Source organism: Scatophagus argus, chromosome 6, assembly GCF_020382885.2.
Source record: "Scatophagus argus isolate fScaArg1 chromosome 6, fScaArg1.pri, whole genome shotgun sequence".
NCBI classification, from domain to species: domain Eukaryota; kingdom Metazoa; phylum Chordata; class Actinopteri; family Scatophagidae; genus Scatophagus; species Scatophagus argus.
In genome coordinates this window covers 18,856,847-18,882,555 of record NC_058498.1, presented here as the reverse complement: position 1 = coordinate 18,882,555, position 25,709 = coordinate 18,856,847, and the positions used below count along the sequence as shown (strand labels likewise).

The 25,709-nt window shown below is 43.8% G+C and overlaps 1 protein-coding gene across 7 annotated transcripts in view; it reads right to left on the bottom strand.

Moving 5' to 3' along the window:
* The window catches only part of dab1a (DAB adaptor protein 1a), a 179,401-nt gene that overhangs the window by 2,246 nt on the left and 151,446 nt on the right, over positions 1–25,709 (bottom strand). For 3 of the 7 annotated variants that reach the window (XM_046390847.1, XM_046390846.1, XM_046390848.1), the window contains 10 exons: positions 20,190–20,321; positions 16,106–16,225; positions 13,745–13,798; positions 9,432–9,587; positions 7,473–7,535; positions 7,269–7,365; positions 5,950–6,356; positions 5,136–5,331; positions 4,890–5,038; positions 3,329–3,425 (listed from right to left, as the gene is read on the bottom strand). In XM_046390847.1, coding sequence (XP_046246803.1) covers positions 3,345–3,425; positions 4,890–5,038; positions 5,136–5,331; positions 5,950–6,356; positions 7,269–7,365; positions 7,473–7,535; positions 9,432–9,587; positions 13,745–13,798; positions 16,106–16,225; positions 20,190–20,321 — 1,455 coding nt within the window. In that variant the 3' untranslated portion in view covers positions 3,329–3,344. Of the gene's footprint in view, positions 1–3,328; positions 3,426–4,889; positions 5,039–5,135; positions 5,332–5,949; positions 6,357–7,268; positions 7,366–7,472; positions 7,536–9,431; positions 9,588–13,744; positions 13,799–15,173; positions 15,237–15,668; positions 15,708–16,105; positions 16,226–20,189; positions 20,322–25,709 lie in introns of all 7 variants that reach the window. The other 4 variants (XM_046390852.1, XM_046390849.1, XM_046390850.1 and 1 more) reach the window with 4 other exon arrangements.

The window sequence follows — 25,709 nt, the reverse complement described above, 5'->3', positions numbered from 1 at the left end:
GACAAGTAAGGTGCAGATCTGTGAAGTTCCTGCACCTAATGTGACCACTAGGTGGCAGTAGCACACTGCTTCAAAGGAGACATCCAATCGGTTCTTCTCTCAGCTCATTCTGAGCACTCACTGAAAAATTCACCCTCACTCTTAAAACCTTTTTATATGTGTGTGTGTGTGTGTGTGTGTATGAGTTATTGTCTTGGAGTCACTGCCCATGCATATTCTCTCTCTCTCTCTCTCTCTCTCTCTCTCCAGGCTCCCTCCAGGACCAGTATGAATCAGAGGTATAAACTAGGGCCTTGGAAAACCAGTTATGAGTCATCATGTCTGTATCTCTCTCCAACTGAGCTGGAAGACAACAGTGGATGATTGAACATCCTGCAGTCAGAGTACCAAGCTGCTGCAGTCACTCACAATGGGCCCTGTTATTATCGTACACATAATTACAGCCAGCCACTCAATCTGCCATGCAGACAACTCAATTGGAGACCACTGACTGGCCTGTTATATTGTGGAAGACTCAATGTAGAGAGAGTTTGGGATCTACCAGTAGCTCCCACAAGAGGATATGTTACTCAGTGTTCACAGGATCTGATGAAACCTGAGGAGTAGACTGGAGAGACAGTGTGACATTCTCTGGATTCCAAAGAAGCGTTGCGGTTCTCATCAGACAGAGCAGTTTCTGCTGCTAGTTAGTGCAGCCTTTAAATTATATGACATGAGTTGAAATCTAGAGGCAACTGTATGGCATAAACTAAAACAGAGACATATCTATGTGAAAATGTTTAACTCAAGCAGAAACTGAGCTGTGTGGCTCTACTTCCTTAATGCAGAGTCAAGAAAAACAGGCTATAGTCTGGACCAAAATAAAAAACATTTCATGTGTCAGTGTCCCTGAGCTGTTCCACTTCAACACAGATTTGTTGCATGTCACTACAGTGTAGAATTGAAAAAAGTAGTTGATCGTTGATTATTCTACTTCCTCAAATGTAAAGATTTGATCACTTTGTCGGTCATATTTAACAGTAAATAAAATATCTTTGGGTTTTGGACTGTCAGTTAGACAAAACAAGGAATTTCAATATGTCAATGGGCAATGTATGGACAAAATGATTCCAAAAATTGGCAGACTTAGCTGAATGCAGCTCTCACATTGAAACACAATATCTGAGAGAAAGACAAAAAAACAAGATAAACTAAAAATCATACTAAAACCTGACTACTGCACAATCTTTGTGGGCTTTCACCTGAACAGAAACCTGGTTTTAATGTTTGAAAGGCTGCTTTAGTGGAGGCTTTGGGCTCTCGGATACAGAGGTGTAACTGTAGGGCTGGCCAAGGCCAGACAGTCAGCAGAATGTAGCTGCCAGCAGCCCTGAGAGGTGACAAAGAGGCTGAGACAAGCACTGACAGCAAGCACACACTGCTCAGCCCCTGCACCAGAGCCACAACCCGGCTGTGTCACCCTGCATCATCTAACCAGCTCTGCCAACCGGGGCGGCTTCAGCTCCATAAACCCCGGGCTGAGAGAGAGAGAGAGAGAGAGAGAGAAAGAGAGAGAAAGAGGGGAGGGCCTGGGTGGATGTATGAGTGATGTGCTGGCATAGAACCAGCCTGAAGGCCAAAATATCTGGCCTGGCTGGTACACGTGCGGACGTTTATGTGTCTGCATATGTGTGTGTGTGTGTGTGTGTGTTTGAGCAATAGGCCCTGGGCAGGGGGGGAGCAATGTGAGATTGCTCAGTGAACCATGGAAGCAGGCCATTTCACGGCTGAGACTCGAGAGCATTCGCTGGACATGATGAGATCACCCAAGAAAAAAAACAAAAAACACTTACTTTCCCACTGGCCTGAACACATGTCTGTCGGAGCCATACGGTGGGAGGGGGAGGACAGGACATGCGGTCATGGCCAGCAGCAAACGACGCTCTCACATATTGTTGGCACCAATATGAGCACAGGTGGTGACAGTATCGATCACAGGTGCGCTTGTCTGGGGAATAACAGGGCCTATTGCACAGGTGTGTGTGTTTGGGGATGTGTCTAAAGTCGATGTGATTGAGCAGGTAAACACCATATGGGAGCAGCGTCACTGGACCAGGACCAAAGCAGTGCACCTTCTACAGAGGAAAAACTCTGTGCTCTTGGCCATAACACAGTCAGGCTGTGTCCAGATTCACCACTTGATACTCCACAATCCATCCTCCCACTTAAGGCTTGCACCCACCTGCTGCCCTGCAGCTTTCAGAGCAATAGAATATGAGGATGGTGGCCAACAGAGGAGAGAGGATGCTCAGCAGCCCCTCCTCCTCCCCTAGAGTCAAGAAGGACTAGAAGGCTTCTTGGGTTTTAATTAATGCCAATTATGTCAGGGCAGTCATTAATCTTGGCACCCCAGTATTAGCTGATGAAAACAAAACCATTACATTTTTCCCTGTGTGAGTGCCAGCAGCTATCATTAAAGAGCCACAGTTGGGAACTGAGTGGGTGAGGACACCAGGGAGGGAGGCAGGGATCAAAACGGCTCTCTTCTTTGGTGTGTGTTTGTGTGGGGGTGTGTGTTTGTGTCCTTCTGTCTCCTTGTATAGGTAAACTGCATGCATGCATGTGTCCAAAAGAAATTAGTTGGAAAGTTTTCCCATAGATTCAAACACACATATCAGCAGTTCCTAAGATTTTATAGCAGCTGCTTGTCTTTATCACTTTGATCCTCCTCATGCAAATATTAAGAGTTATGTCCCATCATGTAACATACATAATGCAATCGAATGACAACACACATCACTTTTAAGTTAAGCTAAACATCCAAGATCAGCATTATTGCGTGCAACACTGACAAATCCCTGACGATGCCTTGTTCAGTGAAGTGCACCTTTTCTGATAGGCTGTCACACACTATTGGCTCTCCCAATCAGATGTTTGCTATTTAAGGAACTGGGTGTGATTTAGGTGGATGTCACAAGGGCAGGACAGGATGAGGGTACAAAGCACTATGGCCAAATAGATCATGCGTGATGAACTCGTTACACATCGTTTCAAAAACTCACATGTGATGCCACATCATAACTGATAGATACTTACAAAAATTTCAGGTAAGGCGACAACAAAAACTACCAACGCACAAAATGAAACACTCATACATGCACAGTCACACGCACACCCTCTCAGTGTCAGGTGAAGAAGAAATGAAGAAAAATATGAGACCAGCAGAAGGAAAACGTGAAAAAAAGATGCAGCACACAAAGAGATCAGACAGATTGATGCAAGTGGGAAGTACAAGGGCAGGGAGGTGAAGGGGGAGGAGTTAGTGGGGAGGAGAGGTATTGATACCTACCCTGCCCTGCTGCTATCTAGCTCCCAGCCTCTGGACTGGTCTGGTCTGGGCTGGGCTCTGCTGTCTCACTGGGGCAGGGCGACCCAGAACCACACGCCTACAAAGGGGAGAATGGGAAGGGAAGGAAGAGAAGAGTGTGGAGGGAGAAGCGGATGGAGGTTGAAAAGAGGAGGAAATAAGGAGGGTGGGGGTGGAAAGTAGACAGAGAAGAATAAATCTGAAAGAAGAATTGCAAGATCGGTAAAGACTACAAGAGAGGACGTAAACGGGAAGGAAAAGAGAAAAGAAGTCAATACTGAAGGAGAAATAAGGACACTTGAAGTGAGAAACCACAGCCCACACAGGCCGCCTCTTTTCCGAACCACGTTTGCAAAGACACACGCAAACATACTTAAACACGCACACACTTGAGCACTCATTTTGTCTATTATGAAAGGCTCTGTGGAGTTCGCTCTATTGATCCACTGCTTTTTTCCTAAAACACTTCCGCTTTTCACACCTCGGCCCACAGGGAGTGGGAGGCTGTTTTTCTGCCATTGCTCCATCCTTCCTGTCCTTTCTTTCTTTGTAACCTTTTCACCACACTCACTCACTCGGTGCCACCACCGATGCACATTTCTCTGCGTTGTGTAGAGCTTCTGTGTGTTATTCAGGCCTGGTGACATTTTCAGCAGTGTGGAAGTCCTCTATTTTTTTTCAATAATAGCTGGATTGGAGGCATAAAACTAATGTTTCACGCCTGGAGAGTGGAGAGCAAAAGAGAAGAAAGAGGCGAGCATGAAAGAAGCACAAGAAAGAGAGGGAGACAGAAAGAAAAATGATGGGGAAAGTACCAGAAAAGTCTTGTTTCTTGGAAGGTCACTTGTTCTACAAGGACTTTGGTCAAAGGCAAAGGGGATTTCTCCACTCTCCCTAAATATCTCTCTTTATCTTCTCATCTTTCCTTAATTTCTCTCACTTTGTCTCTTAGTTCGAGGCACTGCTGGTGAAATAAATATTAATTGCCCCTGGGAGAAGAATTGGGGCATTATTCCTCCTTCATCTCACCAGAGATGAGTCTGTCCATATAGAAGTAGTGATGTATGGATGCTACCTGGCTGGTATTAATAACAGCATAATGATGTCCCTGACAATTCCACCAGCTAATTTAACGCTGTGTTGACCATGCACGCTCACACACACAAACACCCACACTGAAAGACATCCTTGTGCAGGCAAGTTACTGCTCATACTCGCACACAAACACACGCTTCATGTCCATATTCATGCATGCACTCAAACAAACACAAACACAAACACACACTCTCTCTCTCTCTCATGCACACACACACAGCATCAGCCCCATAATCAGCCAGAGTGATTACCTGGCCCGCCAACACTGCTACAAAGGCTATTTATCAGCAGATCTCAACACACAGTGCAGGTTATAGCAGAATAAGGAGTGAGTTATTAAAAGCACACACACTTGACTTATTCCACAAACCTCTTCTACCATCCTCTCTCTCTCTCTCTCTCTCTCTCACACACACAAACACACACACACATAATTATATACACTTACAGCATCTTCTTCTCCACTGCGACTAGGGCTGCCCTCTGCTTCACCAAATGAGTCGTCTGTGGGGGGGTCTGTGGCGTCGGTGGGGGGGTCACTGACATGGGAGGCTGAGGACTTGGAGGGAGAGCTTTGTCTGGGAGCTGGGGTGGGTGCTGCAGGGCAGGACAAGAAGAGTCACATGTAACTACAGACAAAAAAGGCAAGTTGAATTGGAGCACAGATAAACAGGAATACATGGATAGATCTTACGTGAGTTGGTCGATGGTGTTGTAGAGGTGACTGGCGTCAGATTCATTTGAGAAATGTCAAAGTCATCACAGTCGTCCGTGTCCTGGGCAGTGCCCACGCGGCTGAAGTAAGAGCTGAATGCCTCTGAGGTCCCTGTTAAGCTGGGCTGCTCAGCCTTTTTCGATGGCATGGCTGGAGGCTTCGCCAGCTGAAAATCCTGAAGGAACAGGCAAACATGAATCAGGTAGGCCAACATGAAAACTGGCCACCAAAGCGAACACTTGACTCGCTACATGGGCATTCAAAATACCATCCCTTCCTTATTATAACACTCGCCACAGATACAAATTCAACAAATATGTGACTAAAACCTGGGTTGCAGTGCTTCCTGTCTTGGTCTCAATCATTAAATCATAATTTTTTTAACTCTGACCAGTACGGTGAAATTACACAACCTCCACTGAGGCTAGTTTGGTCTCAGCTAAGTTTATCACTGTACCCAGTCTTTGAGATTAGAGGGCAAAAACATCCAAGTTAAGGCACTGACAGTGTTCAAAATGTACCCAGTTTATGACTGGTCAAAGACCTTGGTTGCACATTGTACCCCATGTTCCCATCACCTCTCTACTGTCTGCTATCTAATACAGGCAAATAATGCTGCAAAAAAAAAAACAAAACAGAAAAATCATGTTTGAGTTAAACACAGTTCCTGGTTATTCTGGGTGAAATGAAGCAATAAGCACATTTGTCACTAATTTCTTCTTTTGCATGATGACCACAAGGTGGATATCGTAATCCTGATGTCATCATAATTCTTTACTCATCAGCTCCCCACCTTAAACATTTCCTTGCCCATCTTCCTCGCTCTCTCCCCGTGCTGTGGACTCGAAGATGCTGAGGGGGAGGGAGCAGAAGCGCTGGCTCCAGCACCTGAATGGCTCTCGGCGGCTGGAGTCACAGTCGTGACAGGGGTGAGAGTCTGGAACATGGCGGTGGGCAGAGTGCCCACAGGTTGAGCAGGGAGGTAGGCTGTGGGGGGGAAGGCTCCGGCTGCCATGGCTGCCCACTGCTGCTGGGTGGCAGGAAAGATGTTGGCTTGGCCCCAGATGAGAGGCTGGCCACCTGGCAGCACCTGGGCGACTGGACCTAGAGGAGACTGGACCCCGAAGGCCAGTGGCGTCTGGGCAGCAAAAGCCTGCTGGGACCAGTGGCCGGGGGTTACTGCTCCCATTGTCACATAACCTGGTGGTGAGGTCAAGAAAAAATGTATAAAGAAAATGTAGATTTTTTTGTAAAATCTTAGCAATGGGGTTAAAAGGAAAACAGAAGACTGGGGTGATTAAAATACCCATGGTGCATATGCTCATCACTGCTTTTCTTCTACATACACACACGTGCATAACCCATGCATCACCAGAGAGTGCTGCCCTACTTCTGCCTGCAGATAATGTGGTGCCTCTTAATGGTCACGGTGAACTGTCATAATTACCTCCAGAATGAGGCAGAGTCATTATGAAAAGGCAGAGCTCAACACACACTCATTAAAATCACTCAAACTCATGAGAAGAAGCTTATTCTATTACACAGTGGCTAGTCTCCTGCTCATGGTCTCCAGTTGTTATCTACAGCAGAGAGAGCTGACATTTAACCTCAGTCGCCCTGCTACACTGACATATGCACAATGTGATGAGACAGTGAGGAAGAGAGGAGAGGAATGAAGGTGAGGAGGAGAGTAAAGGAGGAGAGTGCACACCCCTGTCACAGAAGCCCCGTGCATACAGAAGAGTCTTCACTACAATCATCTCAGCATGTTTTATTACTTTCCTCTGACCGCCACTGTTGCCTCAGCCACAGGTAAATCAGCAGCATCTGAGGCAGCAAGCTAATGATGCATTTCATATTCAACACACAACCAATACCACCTTTTCTCCTCTTTCCCTCTCTCATCTACATTTCAATTCTATTTCCCTGCCTCTCTATTTATCTCAGCACCCTCCTCTTCTCTCTTCTCTCCTCTGTGCTCTGCCTCAGAATCTTCCAACTCTCCAGCTTCCCTTCATCTCCTTTCTTGTCTCCCCCCCCCCCCCTGCTGTGTTTGTTTCCCCTCCACTTGTAGCAGTGGTGTATTTAAGCAGAAAATGTACAAGGTCCTACCTGAGGGCACAGACGCAGGATTGAAGGGAGCAAACAGTTCTGTGGGAGGCTGCAGGCCCTGCGAGGGGTCGAGGGTGTTGGCTGGAGAGGCGGGGGTCTGTGTAGGTTGCGATTGAGGGAAAAACAAAAGAAAAACATCGCTGCAAATACAGTTTATCCTTTAAGGTGCAAATCATGAGCTGCGCATGTATGACCGCTACTCACCGATGGAGAGGTGATGTCAGGTGGTGTGGACATGTCTCCAAAAATCTCTAATTGGTTGATATTCTGAGAATAGAGGAGAACATAAACTACCATTGAGGTACAATAACGTATAATTCTGTTGTACTACATACATTATCTTGGTCAGTTTGCATTTCAGTGCAACATGCATCACACACTGCATGCAACACAACACTAGCTGGTATGTTTGTAGCACCTACCTGAGCACTGTGGCAGCAACACAGAAGAGGTAACAGAGGGGTGAGGAGAGATGGGATAATGAGATGAAATGACTGATTATGATGACATACCTACCAAGACTTATCACAATCCTTGTCATCTGCTCCACATGTACGATACTGTCTGTGGATGCTGTCTGTAGACTGCATGATGTGCCCGTTTGAGCGGCTCTTGTATCGGCTACATTTTTATTTGACACAACGATTATTTTTGACTTTTCTCTGTTCAACTGTACTTTCTGTCCCTGTGCTGATGCAACACCTGAATGTCCCCTCTGGGAATCAGTAAGGCATATCTTTTTTTATGAAGATGCTTGTCACCAGTTGTGCTAAAAGCAGACTACTACATTCTCTGCATCATTACTGTACCGATGTCTTCTTCTGGATCAGCCATTAATGATCCCCTGTTGTAGAGTGTGTGCGCTGTGCCTCAGAGGGAATAGCTATCAAACACAGCAGCCTTTCGATCTCATCTGAATTTGTTCTGTATCATTCTGTTTCCTTTCACAGTCTCCCTGTGATCCCTCTCTTTAGTATCTCTCCCTTTTCTGCACATTAATAACATCTTTAGGCCCGTGGCAAGTGAAAGAAACTATTTTTAGTTGTAGAGGAATTTATGCCTTGAATACATGGACAGAGATTAGCATAAATCATGGATGTGGATAATTTCTTTTGAGATAATAAATGTTCTTAAATATCTTCTCTCTTGTAGGTCACACATAGACCACAAAGTTTTTTTTTTAATGTCTATCAGAAAATTGATCTGTGGGCATGGTGTATTACGGTTATGGTGGATGGGTATGTTCATTTTTTTACACGAAGAAGAGGGGAGTGGGAGGCTGTAATATGGACTATTGTTGCTGCAGAGTCTAACACTGCAGATAAAATCAACTCAACAAGACGATAAGCTAGATACGTAAAATGGTGCCTCCACAAGTACTGATAACAGGGTGTCCATGGGATTAAGTTCATGAAAGCCGTTTTAGGAAATACTCTTCTTAAACTAAAATACAATAAATTCCTATAGTTGTTACAGTGCTGAGTACTCTCAGACAGTAACACAGAGAGCTAACACAGGACAAATGCCACCGGAGTGTTCAAACAGTACAGTCCTCTTTCAGTTCCGTCACTCCACTCAATATTCTTTGCATGTGTGGTCGTGGGGCGATGAGGTCGGGCTGCAGTGATTATCAGAGTGTTATAAATGCTTTATTAACGTGATCTGAGCAGCTTGACTCTGTGAGTACATTTGCGGAAAGATGACCGCCCCTGTCTGCTGAACCCCCTCTGACAGACACTCTGACCTTTACGTCCACTCGGCTCAGAGCTACTGTGGTGTTTTTCTCTCGACTACACCGCTCGTCATCCTCCTCTTTCACACACGTACACATGCAGCTCTGAATGCACCCATACATACTCAACTCTACCTCTGCCTCAGCCTGGTTACTATGCAACAACAACGTTGAATGTTTTATTCATAAATGACAGGGGTCAAGAGTTTGGGTGACTTATGACCAGAGGAAAACAAAAGCGGTGCAGTACATAAGAGGGTGGGACACGAGGGGATCACCTGAGGATACGCCTGAAGAGGCAGTTCATGAGGGCTGATAAGTAACCTTTAGGACATTATGTTTCCTGTTCACAAATATATATATATATATAAAAAACCTCCTTCCTCTTGTCTGAGCCACGACAAGAGCGCTGTGCTGCATATATGCCTTACCTGAGTGACCATTCCCAGGTCTAAGTCTATCAGATCTGCCACTGCCTGCTGCTGCTGCTGCTGCTGCTGTGGTTCAGTTTGCTCTTGTTGGGGCTGAGCATGATAATGATGAGGTTGATGATGATGATGGTGGTGCGGGGTGTTTTGATGTCCGTTCTGTAATCACAACCCCAGTGTTAGATGGTGGGTGGTGATGAAAATGTGCTCACACACCAACATATTAGTTGTTTTTCATACACTCTGAGAGAGGGGGGAGACAGACGAGAGCGAGGTGAAACAAGGCTTATTTAAGAGGGGAATATGATGGTCTGCAGAACTTACAGTCATTAACACGATCATGTACACACGCACACACACACGCACACACACACACACACACACACACAGCGGCTAGTCCTGCCATACTTAGAGTCTGAGTGAAGATTTAAAAAGGTTTACAGATCATCCCTACCTTTAGTCTAAACTACAGCACCGAGCTGCGGTGCTTTAAACCCTCTTTGTGTTTCTGTAAAGCCTGCTCCCCTGCGTCAGGAACCACAGTGTGAAACACACTGACAAACAGGCAGACACAGAGACACAGCAAGAGGGGCTAGATTATCTGACATGCTGTACGTGAGAGCAAGGGGAGGGAGTATGCTACATTACAGGAAAAAAACGCTTCTTTCCTACTGGCTTGCTCTGCATCATCACTAGTTGGATCTCCATCAAAGTGAATTACAAGCTAAAGATTAAAGGATAAGGCTGGCGTTATGTTTATTATTATTTATTATCAGCAACAAATCCCACGGAAAAATGAAAGCAAAAATGAATGTGGCAATGTGTTTGCATGTGTTTTGCATCCCTGACAATTCTGACTGTACAAACAACCTCCAATATTTTTTGCAGCTATAATAGAACGATGATGGGCTCTGCTGGACCTTTCTCCAGCACTGGCATTGAATCACAATGTGCAGATTGGTCTGGCAAGGCAAGAGTAGATGACGCACTACAATATTGCTGAGTGTATGCTTTTCCGTGGATGAAAGAATGAAGTATTGGCATCATTAGCTGATACCGAAGAACAATAACAGCTTGCCCAATACTAATCACCTCTGGAAATGCTGTCTATTTTTCTACTGGATGTTTTTTTTCTTCTGAAAGTCATAATGGTTTACTTAAATCCAGCTGATGAAATGTACTTAATCTGGACAGGTTTGCTTATTTACCTGATTGAAACATACACATACTGTTAGCCTTACAAAAAGCCACAGTCTGTTGCTGTGCCCTTCTTTCTTCGCTCTGTCCATCTCTCTCTCTCTGCCAATTATCCCTCTGTGCCCATTATACACTCCTGCCATCTCTTTGCCCAGCCCTTTATCTTTATCAGTACTGCTGCCACCTATCAATTAGCCATCTCCAGGGAAAAAGTAATTACCTGTGCACATGTGTTCTGCATACAATTATCGCAGCCCCTTTAATTAACGCCACCTTGCTGATCCCCTGCTGGCTGACTGATCACACTGGCAAAACACTGCTGAACTGTCACATGCAAACACACACACACACACACACACACACACACACACACACACACACACACACACACACACACACAAACAAACTCACAACTCTGAACAAAACTCAACCAGGCTATGGATGTTTTTCTCTCTCTTTAAGTCACCCACACACTCACATCTAATTTGATGCAATCCATAATTAATCCAGATCAAGTCACAGGTTTTAATAGACAAAATTTAGCCACTTCTATGGTTCATATGATATGATACTTAGATATTATATGTCGTACTAATCCAGTGTTCCAGCAGAGTTGATGTGTTTGGCTGATTGGCGGTGCGATGCTGACCTTTACATGTGGATTTCTGTTGATTTGACACTCTTAGTTTTTACAGGGTCAAGAGCTCAATAGACTGAAAAGACCTAACGTGTGTGTGTATGTGTGTTTTTTATTGATTTGTCTTGTTTACGAAGGTGACAGAAGAAACATCAGAATAGATTGCTTTGGACAGGAGGTCACATTTCTGCCAATGGTATCCTTTCATCCCAGGTCCAATGTGTACACATAAAGCAATGATCTCATCTAACGCTACCGTCAAGTGTCAACCCTTCTGCTGGGAAGATGACGAACCTCTCCTGCCAATGAAATAAACAGTAAATGTTCTCTAAATAGCAATGGTCATATAAACGCTGGTCCCTCTGCAATCATGCCATGTTGGCTGAAGGGAAAGACAACATCTGCCAAGGGAGTCAGCAGTGGCCTAGAGGTTGGAGAAGCGGCTTGTGACCGGAGGGTCCCTGGTTTGATTCCATCCCCCGGACTGGCAGGAAAAATTTGGGTGTGATGGAGTGAGCAATAATCCCCCCCCTCCCCTTGAGCAAGGTACTTAACCCCCAGTTTGCTCCCTGGGTGCCTAACAATGGCAGCCCACTGCTTCTGTGTGTGTGTGTGTTTCACTGCATGTTGCATATTGCATGTGTGTGTGTTTCAATCAGTGATGGGTTAAATGCAGAGAAGTAATTTAATAAAGTAAATAAAATTCAAAATTAAATTAAAAAATCTAAAAAAAAATGAAAGTGACGTTCAATACAAGCCCTGCAGTCACACCACATAAAAAGTAAAGATACCTAAATGTGTGTAGCAACTCTAACATATATGTTAAATTCAATCATGTCGTAGGCTATATAGCTCCTTTGTAATTAGCCAAATTAGTTTATAAGATGTGAACCACGGATTTTATTTACATTGTACGGCCAGCAACAATAGCTGCATCAGTTTTGTCGTATTAATGCAATTCTTCCTATTTCTCCTTGAGGCGCCTCATATTAACAATATGATGTGAACGCAGCATTTTGACTCCTGATGGAAAAGATCTGCTGTGACATTTCTGACTGCAGTGCAACCTGTCAAGAGAGCAGCACTGCAGCAGTTGTCTGCTCCCTGTGTGTATGGATTTATCTTAAAACAAATTATCTTAAAATTACCATGCAAACGATTTGCCGCAAAACAAATTCTTAAATTTCTATGATCCCTTTATATTCCTATGATAGTGGCTTAGATTTACTCCCTCTGACTGACTGGGAAGAAGAAAAAACTGAATTTGCTCTATTTGAACCAGAATAGGCAACTAGTCCAACTGGTTGCACAACAAGAGAGAAATATTGGATTTGTTCACGTTCAGACACCTGCCAACACAAAGCCAATCCAAATAGCAGCATGTGTTGTGGGCTGGGTGAAGGGAGAACAGAAATACTATGGTGCTTATAAGCTTCTTACCAAAGCTGAGGATAATATGCAGCCAGAAAACTGCGAAACTGATTCCAAGCCTACCAAAATTCGTAGAGTGGGATTGTGGCTGCCAGTAGTGACGTGGAGGAGTCCAGTTTTAGTGGTTTAAGGATAAAAGGCCCGCTGTAGGGGAATACACACAGAGCTGGTGAGCTCTGTGTATGGACTGAGGGAATCCTGATCTACACAACAGCAACACACGCACAACAGCTTGGTTACTGTGAGCATGAAGATTTTACCAGATTAAATCAGGCAGGAATATAACTAGCATCTTTATAGGCAGATAAAAGAGCAGCTGAGCTACAGTGCAGCCTGACAGTGGGCAAGGTCATCTTTCATTATAACCACTGGCAACGAGAGGCAATAACAGGAGCTTAAAGATACACCACACGCACACCACTATTGTAAACACACACATCAACAATAATATAGAATTACACTGCAAACACTCTTACTTATATGCATTAACAGGGTAAAAACCTGTTCAACACCATGAGATAGACATTCAAAAGTATGAGACCATGCACATTTAAACTCATAACCATGAAAAAAAGATAATGACAGTGACAAACGTGTGTTCAGTGCAATCTGGAATAAGGCCATGCGATTTTGTATCGGATTCACAACTGGCAAACCACAGCCAGGCATGCTTCATCAAGCAAACTGACACGACAAACACATCCACAGTTTCCCAGTTAACCATAAGGGGCAGGCATCAAGGAGCACAAGGAGAAGGGCACCAGCCACCACAGCTACAGCACAGGCACAAGAGTAGCACAGCACACTGCACAAGAGCACTGGGTCCCAGCAAACCTCTCAGGAAATAATCACACACACACACACTGGATCTCTGTTTGGGAGTTAGTGTTAACAGGAAGCAGATCCACTGCTAAATGAGAGTGCTAAAAGGAGAAGGCAGTGAAGGAAAAGGCTTTACACTGGTGGAATGGTGGGACAGCTGAGAGGTTTGCCTGAGAGGGGGAGGCAGGCTGAGGGGGGGGGAGCACGTGGTAAACACACGGTCACTCACTGGGTGTCGCTTTGGGACGTCATAGACCCCTTCCTTCTGCTGACTGGTAGGAACCTACACAATCGGCAAGTGAAGTCACAGAACCTGTTACCTCTGGTTTAATCAAACAATGAAACAGTCTTCACTTATCACTGTTAGAGCACTGTGGCACACTGGGTGCCAAAACAAAACCCTGAAACCTGGCTCCTGCAGAATCAAATCAATCACTAGTCCAGCATGTGTGTCTGTGTGTGTATGCGTGAGTGTGTGGTGATAATCAGAATTAAAATCTGTGGAGTGAGAACTCATCTACGAGGCTAATCAGCAAACTATCGTCCTGCGGGTGATGGTCTCTCTCTCTTTCTCTCTCCCTAATGGATAAGACTGCTTATCACACCCGCAGACATGTAATAACTCAGACTGTCACACACATGGAGACATGTAATATCTTCATGTCACACAGGCAGAGAGATTTGACAATGTGTGCACAAGAAGAAACAATGAGCACTGACAGAAATGTGCTGATATGCATGAATCCTACAGTGGCATGATGTTTAAAATAAAGTTTTATTTTTCCCTACTTGGATGGCCCTAATCATGCTGTGAGGTAAATGAAAAACAGTACTGATAAAGAACGTGGATATCTATCTAGCACAGCCTGGCCCTTTCTTTCCCTTACTCAGTGCCTTGTTTTTTTCTTTCACATGTTTATTTCCAGAAGCTGCCATCTTTATTCATATATTTGTTCCTCTGTGGCTGGAGGCTGGCTGGGACTCACGTTTTTTTTTGCTTGATGTGTGTGTGTGTGTGTGTGTTTGTATGCGTTTAAGTCTGTATATGTGTGTGTGTGTGTATGTGTGTGGGGTGTGTGTGTGTGCATGTTTTTGTTTGTGTATGTTTGCGCATGCACCAGCACTCCGTCTATTTTCAATCCATTTTATTTAAAGATCAAACGAAAGGCTGGTGATTAATCTTTCTTTCCACCGCTTTCTTTCATCTCCTCATGAAAAGAGGGAGGGGAGGAGAGAAAAAGAGGAGGGGTCTGCCTTACACACAGCCCAGGAATAACCTCCACATCCCCTCTGCACACACCATACCCTCCCCCCTCCTCATCCCTTGGAGGTCTACCCACACCCCTGAGGACTGCAACCGGAGAAAAGCTCCTCTCCCTGGGCTAGCCTGTCAGGCTCTAGAGAGTGTTGGCTGGTTGTTGTTCACCTGTGATTCTTACTGTGTATTATTTCCTGTATTGTGAAAAAAGGAGCCATTAATTTGATGAGCGGGCCACAAAATACGTATCCCCAAGAGTGATGTATCTGGCACCTATTGGCTAGAAAGTGCAAGATCAAATCTATTTTGTTTTAAGACTTAAAAGAACTTCCTGTTGCTGGTATCTTAACCACAGAGAACATAACTGAGACACAAGCAGACAAGACAAGCTTGTGGGTACCTGATAAATGCTCTCTTCTGATTGGTCACGGATGGGCTCGTGTCCCGCCTCAAACACAATGTACTACAACGTCAGCAGCAGAGGGAGGAGAGGAAAGCAGGAGGCAGGAGAGAAATTGGAAGATAAAGAAATTGAGAGAAAAGTGGTAAAATTGCAGAGGAGATTAGTGAAACAGCAGATTCCGGTGACACGTAGAGAGTTTAATCAGCAGAAGTTCCCCAAGAAGATGGGAAAATGTACACCTTTCAGCTAATCATGCACCCCAACTGGCGGACATGCACACAGACACACAGAAGACTCATGATCGCACCCATTTGAGCAACTCCAACTGTTCTGGAGTCCACAGAAACATCTAATCCCGCCAAACACACATTGTGCTGTTACCACACTGTAACCAAACAGGAAGTGTCTCCCCACAGTGCACACAGAGAGGGGCAAGCTGACTGGCTAGAATGCAGCAGGTGACAGTAGCGATGTGATTGGTCAGGAAGTTACCTGGTAAACCGGGTCCTCCAGATCCTCCTCCAGTATCGTCTGCAGATGAGCGTGGCAGGAAGTAGAGGGAGAGATCAAACAGAGAGGAGAGAGGAGCAGAGGGGAGAAGACAGAAGAGGAGGAAGAGGCGGAGAGTTAAGCCGGTGGAGAAGAAGGAGTAGGCGGAAGGCATAGCAAGACATAGCAGCTTCCCAGCATTCAGTTAATCATTTGGCAATCATCAGAGACAGAGACAGCTAGAGGTAAAGAGAATAAAAGAAGGTGAAGTAAGCACAATGGGCAGATGGTGCCAGTGATGAAACCTGAAAGTGCTTGCTTTGATGTCTTTTCAAGTCTTGCTTGATTTCTCTGTCAAGAGTCTCTTGAGTGAAGCTCATCATACATATGCCATACAATTAAGGTAAGGTTAAAAAGGAGAAAAAACGTAACAGTTGTACCTGGTAGACCGCCTGTTCACACTGCTTGTCTTTCTGGGCCTTCTTCTCCATCTCCTCTCTCTGCTTTATCTCATAGATAAGCTGAAACAAGTCCCGCAGGTCCAGGATCACAGGCTCAGCCTAGGAGGACAAGGACATATCGACTCAACCATTAACCCTCTGAAGTCATGTATAATTGTTAGTTGTTGACTATTTTTGATTCTAATTTTATATTTCAACTTAGAATTTTTTTTATCTTGCCATTTTGGAATCATTTTTGATCAGCACAACCTCACAAGTGTGATTTACTGTTGTTTTTTTCATTTTGACATACTGTATTGACACACTGGACCTAAAATCACACAAAACTCTAAAATCCGACTGGGGAAAATGCGCTGAAATGCGCTGAAATGCGCTGAATGAAGTGCGCTCAATGCGCTGGTGTTTACTGCGTCTTCTTGCATAAAATGCGCGCCCCAAACGCGTACCAAACGCGCACCAAACGTGATGGCAATGGTCATGAAAAAAACAGTGCGTATATTTTTTATCATAACTCGGGTTTTACTTGACATATTAACAAAATTTAAAAACTGGTATATAGTTTGAAGTGCCCACTTTCGACACAAAAAAAACTGAGATTCAGCGAGGCTGCGTCTTGCAGCTACGTCGTCTTAAAGTGGTCTTGTGATAAGGATGCGCCGGCGCGTCTGTCGACTCCTGAGGGTTAACACACAGACACAGACACACACAATGCACAGTCATAGCGCTGATAAGAACCTTGCATATTTATTCTAGTCATATGGCAGTTAATATTGACTGAACCTGTCTTATGTCATGACAGGAGATTACAGCCATGGTGAGACCAACATCAGCACAGCAGCAAAAAACATCAACCCCTCATTCACTGTCATTGCACTGACACAGCAGGGTTCCTGATGCAGAGAGCTGTAAAAAAGTGTTTAGTCTGGCTTAACATTAGCAGCCTCATGCCACAGCCTGCTGTGTTGGTATATCAAATGCCAACACGTTTGATCAGTAACTCTGTAATGCGAATTGTAAAGTGTTGAAGTGCTGTGCTGTGTTCTGGTGTCTGATAAGTCTTTAAACTCCTTCAGACTATTACTCAAACTGAACTCCCTGGATCATATTTCATCCTCTAACCTTTGGCAACACATGCCCCGAGAGAAAAACCCCTCACATCTATCTAATTCAGTGCTTCTTACAGTCTGACTGTCCACTTAGGCAGGGTGACTCAGAGATACTTGACTGGGTTGTTGACAACAGTTTATGGATGATTCCATTAGACCTTAAGCCAAAACCAAAAAGGCAGCAAACTGAATTTCATCAGTATGGAGAAAGGAAACACAGCAGTTGGGTTTACCTAAAATCTTACATTAAATATAAATGTCTTAATGACTGGTTGTTGTGCACCTGTGATCAGTTAGTGACTAAACTGATAAAATTGGAGTTCCAGACTATGACTTTCCAAATAAACAGTATTGCACGTGATTGTGATCTGACAGCCAGAGGGCACACCTGCAAACAAAGACACACTAGACAGGCCTCTATAAACTTATCCGCACAATCGCTACACACTTCATTCTTTCTCCACGCCTGGTTCAGACAGTGACATGAGCAGATACTAGACTCTTGTCTTACCTTGTACCACCTTTCTTGTCAGGGGAACAAAAGCACAGACAACAAACCAGTTAGATGACACACAACTTATTACTGCTGTCACAGGAAAGAGTCTTACAGTACAATGGTGTTTCGGACCTAATCAATTATTGACTGGGGCGAAGTTCAGGAGGAATTCACACACAAACCGCTGCCTTGCGTAAAGTAGCTCTATTTCAGTGCTGTCTTTCTGCAAAATGTTTCCAGCTGCATTTCGCTCATGACAGACACACTAGGCTAAACGGTGGCTCATGCGGATCCAACAGTGATACTTATTGTCACCGTCAGATCCAGATCCTCTTTGCATTTGACAATACATGCCCTAATCTCCATCTTTTCTTGCCATCTCTTTCGCGCTCTTTCCAATGCTATCAAAACTTCTAGGTAAGAAAAGGCACAGAGAGCTGAGATGAGCAGTGAATCTTAGAATGAGGAAAGCTTCTGGGATGATCTAGGAGGAGTGGCCAACTCACAGGACCACGGAGATGAGATAACTTCAGTTCTGCATTCTTTAATCAGATGACTAATTCATAGCCTACAGTAAAAGTGACGAATTATTCCAACAAAAAATCGTGTTAAGGCTTTCACTGCGGATACACCGTTACATTAAAATCCGCACTGATCAGGATTTTTGGGTAAAAGAGGACTCTCCCAAGCCCCTGGATATAACTGCAACAGATTCAGACTCTTTAAGCAAATTAAATTCTAGTGTTGGTTATAATTCATTGACAGGATATTTCCAGGATCTTGGTATATTGAATTTCCCACAGCCAGCTTCATCTAAAATCAAATTCAGTTAGTGATTTCCTACATTTCCTAAAACGAATTTTGACAGCCTCCAGGGCACGTGCCTGAACAGCTCGAAAAACATTACATGATTAAAGAGGTGCTCTCACACTAAAACACAGGGAGGAACTTTCAAACTGGACAGACTTGTACTGTGCAGTAATTCTGACTCTAAGATGGATTTTGGGGGGGGTTAGGGTTATGTTGGTATTTATCCATGGGAATAAAAAATAATTCATAAAAGGCCAACATAGTAATGTACAATGTGTCTTTGCTATGTACCTCACAAACTGAAGACGAGGTGTTTTTTGTTTTGTTTCGTTTGTTTTTAGAAATGTTAGTTTAGTGAGATATAAAGCTTGTTCTATAGCAGCAGTGAGTAAATACTCTTGACTCTTCAATGATGGCTGAACCATCATTTACATTTGCTGTTATGATGGTCTCATGCTGGTAATTTTTAGATTTAATCACAAGAAATGTATTAACTTCCTAAAAACAGCCAGTCAAAATCTGAACATTCTGAACCAACACTAAGTCGTCTTTAAACTTTCCATGTTCTCCCTACAAATTGCACACAAGGTTGCTTTTGTAAGAAATAGACCCATTCATATTAATTACAATTGTAACTTTTCTGAAAAGTTGTAACAAAGACCGATGAACTAACAGACTGTCGACAAAATCCCTTCTAACACAATTAGTGTTACTTAAACTTGATGAACAAAACATGTCTCTCTCTTGTGATGAGACTTCGGCTTGAGTGGTAAGCCAATTACTTTCAAATCTAGCCCTAAATTGGCCTTTTTGGAACAACCTTAGTCTTCACGGCAACAGAGACATATTGTTAATTCACATCAAAGTGGTTACTTTCCAATTACAGCCTCTGCCATAAGCTCTGTGCCTAAACTCCTCTCATTGTCTGCTCCACTACTAATAGTCAGGCTGGTTCAAATCCTGAAAATGTGAGTAAAATGTAATGGTGACCTTTCCTCAGGCGCATGTCAGGTTAATGACTGATGAGGGCTTATTCTATGCTGGTCTGCAGAGTAACATTTGGTAAGCAACAGTTTTTTTGTTTTTCTTAGTGCGTCTGGTTGTGGAGTAAGGCTGGGTGTGTGACTGTGTGCATCTGTGTGTATCTGTCTAAGTCAAACAGCTACAGTTCGTGGCCCTGGGAGGACGGATATGCCATTAGTGCTGGTGACACGCACTCAAACCCTCATCGACTCACTATGGGAAATCAATATGGCTACAGAGTGAGCCAGCTGGATCCAGACTAAACAAGCCGCGCACATAAACACAACAACAGCAACAGCAATCATAACTCGCCCAAAAGGGTGTTCAGTATCATATGTATGTTGCTGCAGGACTGAATGTGTCGTGAACCCTTCCACACACACACACAGAAACACACACAGAAACCTAGAGCTCCACAGAGTAAACAGTTTGTTTGATGAACAGCAGAAAAGGACATGAGTCGGTGCTCAAGGGTCCTTATCTAAATGTCAAGAGGTTTGTTCTATTGTGAACAGACCCTTATGAATCATACATTAACCTACATACAGCGGACGCATGGTAAAAACATGTACACACACATACATGTGTACATAAATGTGCTCCCAGTTGCCCACACACAGACACTGACCGACTGGGCAGTCTTGATAGCCACAAAGCGGTGGTTCCCTTCCTTCCCGCAGACATAACCAAAGGCTCGGTGGTCCGTGATGTCCTTGGCAATGTAGGAGATCTCATGGACCGCATGGTGGTGTTGGAGGACCTGAAGGAAGGCACCAAACAGGATGTTTAGTAAATCATGCAAACACAGTCAAGAAAACTTCATTCTTATCAGATTCCCCAGTGCTAATAAGAAACAAGTGAATGTAAAACTGGTAGAAAAATAGATAGGGATTGGAAAATGACCGTCTCAGGTTTAACATTTTGTTGCTCTTAATTTAACTGTTTTCTTCTCTTAACTTCTACGCAATTGAAATGACTGACTTAAGTTTCATTTGTACAGAAATTGGTTGGTAGGAAGAAATTTGGGAATACAAACACCCTCATTCACACACAGAGATAGAAAATGCAAGAATTAATCAAATTCCTGTAGACTTTAAAACCATATGAATCCCTTCCAAAGTCTCCTAAGTGTACACACAGAAACAAACCCTCTCACACGGAGACCTTGTATCCTATATTAAACTGTTTGTGGCTCCCCTGCCCTCTCTAGGTTAGCCTGGGTGGGGAGTGCCAAGCTGGCATTGCCTGTGGCAGATGGCACTGTTATTCCCGAGGACAGAGGGGGGATCAGTGACAATCACAGCTCGGCAAGCTGTCGACTTGATCACTTCATCTGTGCCCTCACTCACAACACACACAAACACACACATGCAAACACAACTCACAACTTTATATGCAATGGCCCTCTGTTAAGTCACACTAAATGTCTGCTTTGTTGGTGTCTATGCCAGCTGCATGCTGGGAGCAGAGACACACAGTCAACATAATGACCCAATAGCCCTTGAGTGCATGCTAGTGGCTGCAGGTCTGTACATCCGAGGCTAAACACAAACATCTGCTGTCTTTGAAGCTATTCCAAACGTAAGACGTGGCAGAATAGAGTCACACCAATTTAACATGGGGGCACTGGTGCACACACACATCCACAATCTCTCTCACACACAGACATACACACAAACATACACACACAGCGCACACAGAGCCCCAGCAGAAATAGATAATCACTGTATGAGACGTGTCTTCTAGATTTAATAATTAGAGTAATGATTATTATTATCACCTCTGATTGACCTGAAAATGACAGCCAAGAAAGAAAGACACACACACACACACACACACACACACACAGCTCATTGGCAGGGGTTATTGAATTATCTCTGGGTGAGTAGTGAGGTGACAAAGAGGAACTCTGATTCAAAGAGAGCAGAGAACTACATAAATTCAAATGATCTGCTTCGTCTTGGTATAAAGTACATCTTAGCAAAACAATTTACATACATACTTCACAAAGTAAGTATCCAGTTTATCAGGCACAACTGATGTTAGCCACTTTTTCGATATACAGATTTAACAAAGTGTTGAAAAGGTTCCACAGTTCCAACTTGATTTGACATCTGGGACTAGAGACTGCTCAGACTGTGTCCCTTCTTGGAACAGTCTTGTCAAAATACTGTTTCTAAATAATAAAACATGTGAAAAAGGGGAGACTGTTACTATGAAGGGCTGCATCAAAATTGGAGTAAAAATGTAACAATTTTCACTGCACTCTCAAGGGTAACCCTGTAACACGAAACTGACCGTGAAACTGACAGACAAAGTGCTACTGTAAGTAAAAATTAAAAATGTAAACTGCACTTTTGCTTTTGGATTTTCAGCTTTGGACATTCAATTTTATTTTTTGTTGCATGTCATATGCGCACTTAACTCAAATGAAATATCTCAATCAAATTGATGGAATGATTGAACATTAGCTCAAGCAGCACTAATAATCAGAATAACCTGTTTCTTTCAATTAAAGCTGGAACTGATCATTTATTTTTGAAGCTTTTTTTGTTCAATATATTTATTGAAAATCTCTTCTCAACAGCAATCGATCATATCTGCCTACCCTTGAGCACTCATTGTGCATGACCAGAGTCTTCCATGAGGCTAGGCATACATATTACCAAAGCTATTATAAAGGCTGAGAAAGTGCAGCATAACGTGATGGCTTGACAGCTGTGAGAACTGACAATAGCCACGTGGGTTGTTTATTTGCATTATGATAGTGTTAGTTGTTGTTCTTACGTGTGAATGAGAGATGAGCTAGTGGGATACAGTTAGAGATGACAACGCCACCGACTGTTGTCAGCAGTTGACCCAGTAACACAGCGCACACATTCACAGGAATTACAGGATTGGCTTTCAATGACGGCCTTAAGTCAGGTGAAGGGAGACTTTTTCCAGTCGGATATTTTGAAACTTAGCTTGCTCTTGCTGGGTTGAAAAATCTAAATTTTACTATGATTTACCCACAACTCTATACTATTAACACCAGTTCTATTGAGTTGTTTTACTGCACACATCAAGCTGGAACGAATGTCAATATTCCCTTCTCCTCTTTGACACATTCTTGCTTTTAGCTTAAATCCGTCTTGCTTTTGTTTTTGTTGCATAAACATTCAAAATATTTTTGTTGCATCATTCCTGGCAAAGTTTGGACAGAATATTGAAATTAAACCACAGGCGGGAGGCTGTTACTGAAGCCGACACGTCTGGCAGCATCAACCATCAGATTCCGTTCAAAGTTGCGTAAATAGATGCGTTCTCTGGGGAAGCGGACTGTTTGCAAAGACAGGTGGGTGTATCTAAAAAGTCGATACTAACTGTGTACTCTCCTCTTTTCTAACCTTCTCTCCAGCACTGATGATATGCACGAGTAGTCCCTCTCTCACAACACACACACACAGTGTCAGTATCTCTGAGGGACTGTGGGCAGCATGCCCTTCAGCATCTGCTGGCCACTGAACCAAGATATTCGCCTGGTTACACTGGGAGTGGGGAGGGAGGGGGGAGGAGAAGCAGCAGGATACGATCTCTCTCTCTCTCTCTCTCTCTCTCTCCTCCTCCTCCACTCTCTTCACATCTTCCTCTTGGAGGGGACACATCATCAGTGCCTGCAGAGGCTGTCCATTCTCCAGCCAGTAGGACAGGACTGAGATTAGCTGTTAGCTTTGAGGTTTAATTAGTTTCTTGTGAGAGGTGGCACTGCTGTGGTCACTCATAAAGAGCTCTCAGCCAGTCACTGACACAAATACACATGAACATAAGCTGCAATGTAACTATAAATAATGTTTGATAATCAACAGTTTGACACTGGGTTGGCTAAGAATGTCAACAAGAGTAAAGACACAAACACATGATCTTTCACATAATGAAATTATTAAAGGCCCTATACATCAGCTTCTTACGATGATACTATAATTCACAGGATAGATTTTTTGTTTTGTTTGTGCTCTTTGTTTGTGAAAAAAGTGCGACATTGCCAGTCTGTCAATCAGATCTGCTGAAACCACACCCACAATGTCCCCTTGAAGAAGATTAGATACAAATTTCTACCTTTGCTTTGAACATTATCTGTTGTTGCAGTGTGTTTAATCGTGTCTGAGGTTATAGAGAAAACCCCTCAAAAATGATTTGAAACCAAAATTTCAGGGGCTTTAAATAACAGCTATTTTCCCCATGTGTATTTTTTTACATAGTCCTTTCTGTTGGCTGTACCAGACTAATTTGATCTTTCTGATTTCATTCTCTGAGGGAGCAGGAAGCCGACAAGCTCAGCCCTTCACTCTTGTGAGTTCTTGACCTGATGCGGTGCAGCCGCCCTGACGAGACTGACAAAAAGAGGGTGAAGAGGGTGGTGCACGTGTGTGTGTACGTACATGTGTGTGTCTGGGAGAGAGGCTGTTGCGGGGGGGGGGGGGGGTAGGCAGAGAGAGAGAGAGAGAGAGAGAGAGAGACGTGCCCTATGCTAGATTAATGTCTTCCCTCTTTTTCTCCTCCGTCTCAAGCACCACCTCCCTCCATCCAGCACGACCTTCCCTCCTCCAAGAGAGAGGCCATCCATCCATTTGTTCACCCATACATCCATCCGCCCATCTGGCTGACTGATGCACAGGAGGGGAATGAGACTGTCAAGATCCCTGAACCTCAGCAGAGTCATTGTCTCTCTCTCTGTCTCCCTCTCTCTCCCTTCCTCCCTAGCCATTAGAAGTGGTTGAAGGACTGATAGTAAGGACAGCATATCTCTATAGTTAATATTAATGTGGGGAGACATAGGACAAGGTCTCCCTGTAGAGAGTTTCACTTTGACATATGCTCACTGATTCTCTACCTATCCCTCTAACTCTACCTCAGTCTGTCTTTGTCCCTCCTTCCGGTCCTCCATCCATCTGTCTTTTTAAGAATGAAAGAGAAGGAAAATCCTCTTTCCTTTCTTGCCCTTTTCCTGTTTCTTCTGTTCTCTCCATTTGACTCTGTACATCGCTATCTATTGCTGGTTCTTTGTCTTTATCCCTCTCCATCTTTCACTGTGAAGAGTTTCAAGCACTGGGAAGAGGAATGAGACGAAGAGAAATGAGGGTTATAAAAAGAGGGATGAAGGATTGGATTGGTGAGGGATGACTTAGGCTGCGTGCAATATGGCTGCCATGGGAGGCTACGGGTTACTGTGTCCTGCCTGTCTAATACCCTGCATTGTTGATTTACTGCTGGGCCGACACTCGCACTCACACTCACACACTCACACTCACACACACACACACACACACACACACACACACACACACACACACAAGTAAGTGACGTCCAGCTCCTGTCGAGGTGTAAATCTCAGACTTAGCGTCTGGTCATATTGCGTCTAAACCAGACCGCATTCACAATCAGACAGCTAGACAGAGCAGAATGAAACAGACAAGCTCACACTGCATATTTATGCACGACACACACAAGAGCAGATGTTAATGCTGTGTTGTGTTTGAAAAACGAGGAGGTTTTACTCCAGCTGCCAAAACAACAACAACAACAACAACAAAAAACTGAAACAACTGAGTCAAGCACTTCCTAACTGAAGTTTCTGGGATTTAATGGGACACTAATTTTTATTATTAATTATTATTATATTATTATATATTATTATATTATATTATTATTATTATTATGAACACAAATGAGAGTGAAATGGCCTGTCCAGAGAGGCTGTCCTCCAACCACAGCACAGCAGCATCCTGAGGAACGGAGGCATTATATTTCTTGCTCAAGGATACTGTGACAGGTATGGCTAGCGAGGGAATCGAACCCGGACAACACCTATCAGAGGATCCTTGAGTAGGAAACTTTAAAAAAGAAATCACTATGCTCTACTGACCACTTTTCCCTGAGCTGCATGCACACTCACTCCACAGTAGCACTTTTTCTGTCCTCTTTCTTGGACCTGCCCTATTGTTGTAAATCTTTGAGTTGTCAATATGTCTCCACCTCAGTGAAGACAAGGTAGACTTTATAGGGTGATTTTAGACGATTCTGTGAACTCAACAGACAGCAAGAAAGCTGACTGAGAAAGGGAATCAAGAGAAATGACAGAATGACATTATCGGACAACATGGTCTGT